Genomic DNA, 8,690 nt, shown 5'->3' with positions numbered 1-8,690 from the left:
TCTGCACTCACCAGCCAAAAACTCTCCAGGTTGTCGCGTGGTACCGGGGGAATACGGTTCGCGTTACTCAGGCTCGTGAAACCACCGCCCTCGTCCACCGCCGTGTGATTGACGAACGACTTGAACATCTCCCACCCCCACTCCCGGTATTTCGGATCCTCCGTGATCCGCCACATGTAGAACAGGCTCTCCACCGTCTCCGGACGCTGAAGGTTGTGCACGTCGTTGCCGTGCACGTCGAAGTCCTGCCTCCATTCCGCCTCCGGGTCCGGGTCGAAGCCCTCCGGCGGGTTGTGCGGCGCCGATTCCGGCAGCGGCGGGTTGTCGACGTTGAAATACGTAATCTCTGCCGCAAGGCCCGTGGCCATCCACTTGTACATGCCCCAGCACGTCTGCGTCAGCTCGCGCGCCAGCCGCATGTCGTCCTCCTTTTGCCGGTTCCAGCTCGGGAGCTTCCTCGCCTCGGCCTCCGTCAGTCCGCCCGTGGCGGCGAGCGCGATGGTGCCCGGGTAGAAACAGACGAGGTGGTCCATCTTGGGAGACAGGGCCCCATCCAAGCCTGACGGGCGCTCGCCCAGGACGGTGAACCGCGACGGCGTGCTGTACGTGATCAGATGCTTGCGGACGCCGGCAAGGGACTCTTCCCACATCTCCCGGTACACCTCCTCTTCCTTGTTCGTCTGCAGGTACTGCTTGATGAGGTACTCGTAGTACGAGTCGCCGCGAGACCCCAGCCGGATGTTCTTGCCCCTGAACTTCCCACTCGTCGGGTAAATAAAGATGGGGACGAGACCGTCCTGCGCACCGTTGTCATCCACCACCTGCATGGCCTTCTCGACCTTGTCCCAGTAGAACTTCTCGCCCGTGAGCTTGGCCAGATATTTGAACTCGAGCTGGACTGTCGTCGCCTCGGCCGTCGATGAGGCACCGTCGTCCCCGTGGGACAGCTTGCCCTCGTACTTGGATAGGATCACGCTCGCGAAGGGGACGCCGGATGTGGAGTCGAAGGCGCTGACCAGGCGGTCCGCTAGGTCCTTGGCCTTTTCCAGATATAAGTCCTCCCCCGGCGCCCCCTCGTCATCGTCCGCCAGTGGAGCTAGATCGGGGAACTCGGTCGAAAGATAGTGTGCCGACAGCAGCCCGCCGAGCATCCGGATGGTAGTCTCGAACGTGTTGACGTCCTGGTCCTGATCCCATGTTAAGGATTCTGATAGCCATTGCCTGGCATGAGACAGCCGCGAAGTGAGGTTCATCAGCATCATAGTGTCGAGAGCGTCGATTATGATCCATCCTAGGCCCTCGGGTGCCATCTGCTTGCCCGTTTTCGCGATAGGGTGGTATTCGTCGTAGCCTGTTCAGTGCAGATCGGCATACACACACGTCAGCGATCTGTTCATTCAAGACAGGAGACAAAAGCCCTGCGTCTGTGTCTCAACTTATCGTATGGGGCATAGGGCATAGGACATAGGACATAGAACATAGGACATACCCCAAGCATAGCGTTCGTAAGCGTCCCAACTGAGCTCGAAAGCTTCAACCACTCGTTCTCTCCTCTTCAACCAGTCCACCTTCTTGCCGGGCGGTTCCGAAGTCCCCAGCCAGTTCCATTGCGAAGCGCCGAGACGGGTGCTCGAGTCACCCGAAAAGAAGCCGAAGAACCACAGACCGCATGTGGAGAGAAGCAAAAGGCCCAGCAAGGACCGTTTCCTCCTCCAGTGTGGCTGGATCCTTCTCGACCCGGCGTATGTGTATGGCTTGTCTTTGTACATGGGTAGCTGGCCCTTTGGTCGTAGGAAGCTGTCGACACTGTGCTGAACGTTGTCTAAGACTCGCCCAGGGCCTCGCGAGTTGCGCGAGGCCGTTCCAGAGGAAGCCCAAAGACGGTCCTCGGCGAGTCGCTGCGGGTTTCCGAAAGACGGGACGTTGCGCGGGACCGTGAAGGAAGACATGTCGTTTAGGGGGCTGGTCCCTACTTAGACTGCCTTGTTTCGAATGTGGTGGGCAGTCTGAGAAGATGCGGTGTTGGAGGGAGCGGCCTCGAGGATGTTCAGGTTTGTATTCCGGTGATGCAGTGATCTCGAACGTTTATCGCATGTCAAAGCATGGTCCGCAGAGTGCTACTCAACTTTCTGCTGGGTTAGCCAGTAAAGACTCAGCAAAAAGAATATCTTGAGCTTCTCAATGTCATCCAAATGTCATTGACACATATTGAATTAAGTGAGAAGCGTAGCAAAGCAGATGAAGAAGATGTATGTGTACCTTAGGTATGTACGGAGTAGCAAAAGGACAGCTAAAGAATACCTTACCTGAAGAAAGTCAGCACATTGACGGGTTTAGGAAGTACCTTTTGCAGGTCGATGCAAGCTACCTTACCTTACCTTAGGTAAGGTAAGTAGTAGGTACGTAATCAGATGCGGGTAGGGCGATAATACACGTGTACTTCGTAAGTACCTAGCAGTAACACATGAGATGGAGAATATTCCGGGACCCCGGGGGCATCTTTCGCGACCTTATCTTACGAGTAAATGTTGGGTATTATCACCCGCACTCGCTGTAATTGCTCCTGCCATTGCTGTCACTGGTATTTTGCTGTTTCTCCTGCTGCCTCTCCCACTAATACTGTTTGTTAGAAGAGATATTATGAATTTAATTCCAATTAATGACCTCGATGTGTACTGGACCTGGCACCTGCATACGGCAGCATTAGTCCCCGGCCTCCGGCGTACATCCGTGGGCCCAACTTGAAATCTAAAAGTCTTTTGCTACCTTACCTTTTACAGAGTATTAATAGAGCGTTTAATTCATCCTGGCATCAACACGGGTTATCGAACCACTCATAACAGGTCAAGAAATCAAACATACGAGAGCACGGCGTTCAATGTATATCTGCGCCGTCCGGAGTAGTCACCACCAACCCGCTGCCAAAAGTACACGTACGCAGGTAACATCCAAGGCGAACTATTACGGAGAATTATTATTACTACACCGTTCTCCGTCAGCAATGCAAGAGGGGGTAAACCGTAACTCGCGACTTGACCCCAGATTAGGCCTCTCTTTTAATTCGGTAAATGCTTTCGTAGTCACGTTCCTTTTCCTTCCTTTCCTTCTTTTTGTTTTTCTTCTTTTCTTTTGCGACGCCCGAGCTTATTAGACCATGACTCGATCTGCAAACTTCTACAGCTTTCCCCACTTGACTCAAGAAGAGTTCTCAGAAGTCTGTCATCATTTTGACCGGCGATATCGTCAGGCCACATTGGGCCCCGTCCGGCAACGATGGAGGATGCGAGTATGCACGTCTCTGGGCGCCTCATTTGCTGTGGGCGCCGAGTACGCCACTTTTATACAGATTGTTCGGCCCCTCGAAGCATCCTTGGACCACGGAGATCTTTCATCACATCTAGACCGATTCTCATTATGTAACCGCCCCGACGGGGAGGCAGAGGGAGAGCCTGGTGCCAAAGACCAGGCCATGATAAACGCCGAGGAAGATGACGAGGTGAAACACCAATCTTTAGATTTTCAAATAAATGGGAAATCCGTAGACTGATCCCGCTTCTGGCAGGCTGCCCTCCGCAGAGAGGCTACATCAGATATCGGGCAGGTTGTCTATGAGATCCACCATCATCCCACGTATCAGATACCGTGCCTGTGGTTCACGTTGCACGGCTTGCCAGCTGATGAGCCGGCGTTCAACATCGACACCGTCTTTCGAAGACTCGTCCCTGACCAGTACAAGGATGCCCTCCGCAGCGGAGGGCCAATCGGCGGCATTTCCGGAGATGTAAGTCACGCGGGGAAGCGGCGGCGCTGTGATCTTTGGTCAAATTAGAAAACGACTCTCTGGCGACCGTCTGTAGGTCTATACTAACGTAAAGCGATAGCATCATCCCATCACGGGAGTCCCCTCGTTCTTCATCCATCCTTGCCTCCTCGGTGATGCGATGGCCGGTTTCGACTGCACCAAGGAGAATTACCTGATGGGCTGGCTGGGCTTGGTAGGCGGGTGCGTGGGCCTCTGGGTGCCCAAGGAGATGGCCCTGGGTTAGGAGTTGAAAAGTTTGGCCGGGTCCCTATAACCTGGACGATCAATCTTCGTCGCTGTCCTCCTCCATCGCCACGTCGCTGTCCTCCTCCTCTTCGTCTCTCGGCCTCTTTTGGCCACGACCCTCCGGCGAATTGGCATCTTTCATTTCAAGGTCCGCACCCGCCGCTGGTTTCGCGGTCCCAGGCGCGGGTACGTTGAAGATACTCTGTTGGAGTTGTGTGACTTCAACGCTGGTCGCACCGGTGTTCGGCATCTTGTACGATCCGTCTAGCTTCGCGATGTAATCGGACTTGGACTTGGCGTACTGGATTTTCTGTAGGTATACCGCGTTGTCATTAGTTCTGTTACTAGTGGCATGCGGCGAGAAGCCGGCGAGGCGGTGACGGATGGCAACTCACCAACGGACGACCGAGGAATTCGAAGCCCTCCAGTGTCCTCATTGCTTGCGTGGCTGTTTGCACGTCCCGGAATGTAACGTGCGCCTGGCCGCGCATCTTCATGGTCTTCATCGCCACAATGTCGAGAACCGGCCCATGGGCGGAAAACAGCATGTACAGCGCTGTCCTTAGGTCGCTTTTCTGGATCTTGGCTGATGGGAGGTTGGTGACATAGAGACTGGATGCCAATGTTAGCGCGAGAAGAGAGGCGGAGAATCAAGATAAAGATCCTTGGATAACTCACGTTTGGTTGGGAGGTATCGGGGTGACCTTCGCAGGGAGAGAAGCATTGGGCTGAAGGCCGCGAGATGGTGCAGCGGTGGTCATAATCGCAGCTACCCTTTGAGGGCGACGGGAAGGCTGAGAAAAGCCTCTTTTTGATGATGTCTCAATTGGTTCTGAATGGCGTTGATACAATGGCGCCCGAATATCGGTGGAATAATGGATGCGTTTCGTATTCCGTCACGTTGGTAATAGTTGTGATAATGAGTAGGATGCTGGAAATCTGCTGTGGTGGAGATGCTGGGTGGAAATCACTTGTTCACCGAGTCGGCTGACTCCACAGCGAGGCTACCTACCTAGGTACCCGTACCTAAGGTACCTTGCGCATTTGCACTAGAAATACTTATTACGTACCTAGATACTTCGTACTGCTGCCATATGTACACCTGATATCATGTACCTTATGTTCGGTGGCTCTCCGTAGTGTACAAGTTCTATCAAGGTACCATTACTTTACGTACCTTAGTGTCCGACCGCCTACATAACCCCTCCTTGTCAGTCACGTCGGCACACCTGCACCAAAGCTACACTTCCCAGCCTTCGCACATCTCCTGTGACAACCAGAGTGATAGTAGAGAGCTACTCCTATCACAGAAAACGGCTTCGTCACAATGGCATCCCCAGAAATCCACCACCTCTTCCACAATCCCATCGCCGATCATTCGTTTTCAGCCGATCGCACGACCGTTGCAGTCGCTCGCGACTCGACCATTGAGTTGTATGGGAAGGTCGGCAACGCCTTCAAACTCAAGGATGAATTGAAGGGCCACGACAAGCTGGTCACCAGCGTGGATATTGCTCCGAACAGCGGACGGATTGTCACCTGCTCTCAGGGTAAGAGCTTGTCGCCCCATTTCAAAAACAGCAGCTCCACCACCGTCAGAACCCAGCTAATATAATATCGCTACTACACAGACCGTAATGCCCTCGTGTGGGAGCCATCGCCTACCGGGTACAAGCCGACCCTCGTACTGCTTCGAATCACCCGAGCGGCGACCTTCGTCCGCTGGTCGCCCAACGAGACCAAGTTCGCCGTCGGTTCGGGAGACCGGCTGATTGCCATCTGCTACTTTGAGGAGGAGAACGACTGGTGGGTCTCGAAGCATCTTAAGAAGCCGATCCGGAGCACGATCACCTCGGTGGCCTGGCACCCCAACTCGGTGCTCCTCGCTGCAGGCTCGACCGACGCACACGCCAGGGTCTTCTCCAGCTTCATCAAGGGCACCGATGCCCGCCCCGAGCCCACGCTCTGGGGTGAGAGGCTCCCCTTCAACACCGTATGCGGGGAGTACTTGAACAACTCGGCTGGATGGGTGCATTCGGTCGCCTTCTCCCCTAGCGGAGACGCCCTGGCCTTCGCAGCGCACGACAGCAGCGTCACGGTGGTCTATCCCGGCGGCCCCGAGCAGCCGCCGCGAGCGGTGCTCACTATCACGGCCCAACTTCTGCCCTTCATGAGCCTTTTGTGGAGCGCTGAAGACGAGATCATCGCTGCCGGCTATGACTGTGAAGCCTTCCGTTTCAAAGGTGGAGAGGGAGGGTGGCAACTTGCTGGAAGCCTCGAGGCGAAGGGTCGCCCTGGCCTCGGGGAGGCGCGCGAAGAATCCGCGCTGAACATGTTCAGGCAGATGGACCTCAGAGGCAAGGCCAAAGACGACACGCAGCTCAAGACAGTCCACCAGAACACCATTACTACCATCCGGCCGTTTGAAACCTCTGGCGACCGCGTCACAAAGTTCACCTGTAAGTGCTTTCAACATGGGCCCTTTGTTATGCCCACCATTGTTGCTAACCTCAACCTTTCAGCCACCGGTGTCGATGGAAGACTTGTCATTTGGGCCACCTAGACCTTTTTTTATAGTACAATGAAAGCCTTCCCAGGATTCCTGTCTCAGGATTTGGTAGCCTGGACTTTTCTGTATCTCACATCTTGTCTGCCAGTGTTACATCGTTGTTTCGCCTGCGTGCATTCTCGAGCATTCCCCATTATGGCTGGAGTCTATAATAGACTGCTCTGGTCTGTGGCCATCTTTTCTTGCTGATCTTATACTTATATACCGGCATACCGTCTTGTTGATATAACAAAGTTTTACCAGAATAACTCCAGATATCTAGTCCCTGACCATCCAAACTATGGACACCGACCCAATTAAGCGCAGGGATTCCCCCAGCAGCTTTATATACGCCCCACGATCATCTGTTAACGCCATGAACGAGGACGCGGAGACGCGGCACGGGCTTTATGGCACATCTACACCTTCTGGCAACCATCCCGCCCAGGTGATCCCAACAGGAGCGGAGCAGGGAAATTTAAGCAATCATGGCTACCATTCGGCTCCACTCATGGGACAGGCTAATTCCAACTTCACCTTGTTCCACAACGGCGGAATCGGATTTTCTGGTTGTTTCGACTTGCCCGAGCCAGGCTCGGCGGTTCCTGGTCACATGGACGAGGATTGCATATACCTGGTAGGTGAAGTGGCCAAAATCCCCAAGCCTAGCGTAGCGATCTGGTAGATAACCCTGGACCAGAGCTCCGGGTACTCCGACAGAAGCAAGGGTTTCGGGTACTCGCCCGTGCCTATGAGCACCGACAGCGTCTCGGAAACTGTTTATCCATCCAGCGACAGCAATACGGAAGTGGGATCCCGTCCTAGTGTGGTCTCGGGAACCAGCGCAGCGTCGAGCCAGTACGTCTCGACGATCCGCCAGGTCCATAAGATATGCCTGGAAGCAAGCCGTGCCTACCTGGGGGAGCGCCTCGTCAACTCCCGCCTCCGCGACAGCAACGCCTTCCACAGCCTGTGCGAGCAGCACGAGGGTTCCGAAGACGACGACGAACACCCCAGCTGTTCGGCTCCCTCTCGCAACCAGCACCGATGGTCTCCGTATTCGCGGGACCACCAACACGGCGGCCGCAGGAAGGCGGACGGGCCGAGTCATCATCACCGCAGGACGGGCTCAACGGCGGCGGTCCCTACGGACTCGCTTTTGGCCAACATCAGCATGGTCTGCTCGGGACTCTGGAGCCAGTCGCAGCGGGATCGGCTTCATGTGCCTAACACGGAGCGGGTGGCGGTGGAAAACATGACGCATCTGCTCGAGTGGGCCGAGACGATCGTCTTGGGAGACGCCGAGGTTGGGGCGGACTCGCGGCTCCGTGAGCGGGAGGCTGAGAATGAGCAGCTGGATGTGAATCGAGTCTTGACGGCGGGGAAGAACCTGTGTGCTTGGCTGGGAGATTTTGATGGACGGAGAGAGATTGACGTTTTGGCTTTGGGTCCCGACCAGGGCCATTGAGGGTGAGGAATGGGGGAAATGGCGATACTGCCGGGGAAGTCCTGAGGTCTCTGTCGCCTCATTAGGCGAGTTATGGTATGCGGTTGTTTAGTGTGTAAAGACAACGCTTGTTGAGAATACAGACGTGGAATTATTCGGTCGACTTGACGTGATCGGTTATAAGGAAGGGCAGTGGCAGATAGGACACGGGCTTCTCTCTTCAACCGTTTCAACCGTCATGAGGAGTAAGGTAGCTAGTACACACCACGTTAACCACCAAACAGGAGCCATGTGGTATTAGGTACATTTACTTATTTCGGAATTTTCATAGAAGTTTAGACGTTGACTGCCTGCCTGCCAGTCAGTGTGGTGGGGTGATAGGACAGCGGGGTCTGGCGGGAAGAGGTGCGCTACCTTAGTTATACGGAATGCTCAGTACCTTAAGGTACCTTAGGAGCGATGCACTTGCCGAGGAAATCAAGTATCAGTACCTTTTATAGGCTCAGATTCTATAGGGCAGTAAGGTACGTCTACTTGCTAGTTTCCTTCGTACATCGTAATTACCCTCTTCGTCCGACACCGCCACTGCCTTAAGGTAGGTAGGTACGGAGTAGCACGGAACATCGTCGTTACACCGTAAATTCGTC

At 54.7% G+C, this 8,690-nt stretch overlaps 5 protein-coding genes across 5 annotated transcripts in view; 3 read left to right on the top strand and 2 right to left on the bottom strand.

Moving 5' to 3' along the window:
- SODALDRAFT_349930 (amino acid permease) overlaps positions 1-2,277 on the bottom strand; it is a 6,345-nt gene extending 4,068 nt beyond the window's left edge. Inside the window, exons 1-2 of the mRNA XM_028613446.1 lie at positions 1,490-2,277; positions 12-1,351 (exon numbers count right to left, since the gene is read on the bottom strand). Coding sequence (XP_028467608.1) covers positions 12-1,351; positions 1,490-1,949 — 1,800 coding nt within the window. The 5' untranslated portion in view covers positions 1,950-2,277. The remainder of the gene's footprint in view (positions 1-11; positions 1,352-1,489) is intronic.
- Positions 2,278-3,082: 805 nt separating this feature from the next.
- On the top strand, positions 3,083-4,198 carry SODALDRAFT_331917 (hypothetical protein). Its single transcript, XM_028611584.1, has 3 exons — positions 3,083-3,496; positions 3,563-3,781; positions 3,882-4,198. Exons 1-3 carry the CDS (start codon positions 3,155-3,157, stop codon positions 4,044-4,046), a joined length of 726 nt encoding a protein of 241 aa, XP_028467607.1. The 5' UTR covers positions 3,083-3,154; the 3' UTR covers positions 4,047-4,198.
- SODALDRAFT_331916 (U2 small nuclear ribonucleo protein B) lies at positions 3,900-4,988 on the bottom strand. Its single transcript, XM_028611583.1, has 3 exons — positions 4,727-4,988; positions 4,444-4,660; positions 3,900-4,358 (listed from the first exon to the last, which is right to left on the bottom strand). Exons 1-3 carry the CDS (start codon positions 4,807-4,809, stop codon positions 4,086-4,088), a joined length of 573 nt encoding a protein of 190 aa, XP_028467606.1. The 5' UTR covers positions 4,810-4,988; the 3' UTR covers positions 3,900-4,085.
- Positions 4,989-5,375: 387 nt separating this feature from the next.
- SODALDRAFT_339209 (ARP2/3 actin-organizing complex subunit Sop2) lies at positions 5,376-6,611 on the top strand (the record flags this gene model as incomplete). The annotated part of the gene is made up of 3 exons (XM_028612840.1): positions 5,376-5,598; positions 5,680-6,507; positions 6,571-6,611. 3 exons carry the CDS (start codon positions 5,376-5,378, stop codon positions 6,609-6,611), a joined length of 1,092 nt encoding a protein of 363 aa, XP_028467605.1.
- A 1,166-nt stretch (positions 6,612-7,777) lies between these two features.
- Positions 7,778-8,207, top strand: SODALDRAFT_331915 (hypothetical protein). Its single transcript, XM_028611582.1, has one exon. It carries the CDS (start codon positions 7,852-7,854, stop codon positions 8,062-8,064), a length of 213 nt encoding a protein of 70 aa, XP_028467604.1. The 5' UTR covers positions 7,778-7,851; the 3' UTR covers positions 8,065-8,207.
- The last annotated feature ends 483 nt before the right edge of the window (positions 8,208-8,690 follow it).

The sequence above is a fragment of the Sodiomyces alkalinus genome (assembly GCF_003711515.1).
Source record: "Sodiomyces alkalinus F11 unplaced genomic scaffold SODALscaffold_3, whole genome shotgun sequence".
Taxonomy (NCBI): domain Eukaryota; kingdom Fungi; phylum Ascomycota; class Sordariomycetes; order Glomerellales; family Plectosphaerellaceae; genus Sodiomyces; species Sodiomyces alkalinus.
The sequence above is the reverse complement of the archived record's forward strand: the minus strand, read 5'-3'. Positions and strand labels throughout refer to the sequence as shown.

Bases quoted from the DNA above. Each gene is read 5' to 3' on its own strand.
- SODALDRAFT_331917 (XM_028611584.1), top strand. From the start codon at position 3,155: ATGACTCGATCTGCAAACTTCTACAGCTTTCCCCACTTGACTCAAGAA. The intron at 3,497-3,562 runs GTGAAACACCAA...CGCTTCTGGCAG, and splicing joins ACGCCGAGGAAGATGACGAG to GCTGCCCTCCGCAGAGAGGC. The intron at 3,782-3,881 runs GTAAGTCACGCG...GTAAAGCGATAG, and splicing joins TCGGCGGCATTTCCGGAGAT to CATCATCCCATCACGGGAGT.
- SODALDRAFT_331915 (XM_028611582.1), top strand. From the start codon at position 7,852: ATGACGCATCTGCTCGAGTGGGCCGAGACGATCGTCTTGGGAGACGCC.
- SODALDRAFT_331916 (XM_028611583.1), bottom strand. From the start codon at position 4,809: ATGACCACCGCTGCACCATCTCGCGGCCTTCAGCCCAATGCTTCTCTC. The intron at 4,661-4,726 runs GTGAGTTATCCA...ATTGGCATCCAG, and splicing joins CCGATACCTCCCAACCAAAC to TCTCTATGTCACCAACCTCC. The intron at 4,359-4,443 runs GTGAGTTGCCAT...GTATACCTACAG, and splicing joins AATTCCTCGGTCGTCCGTTG to AAAATCCAGTACGCCAAGTC.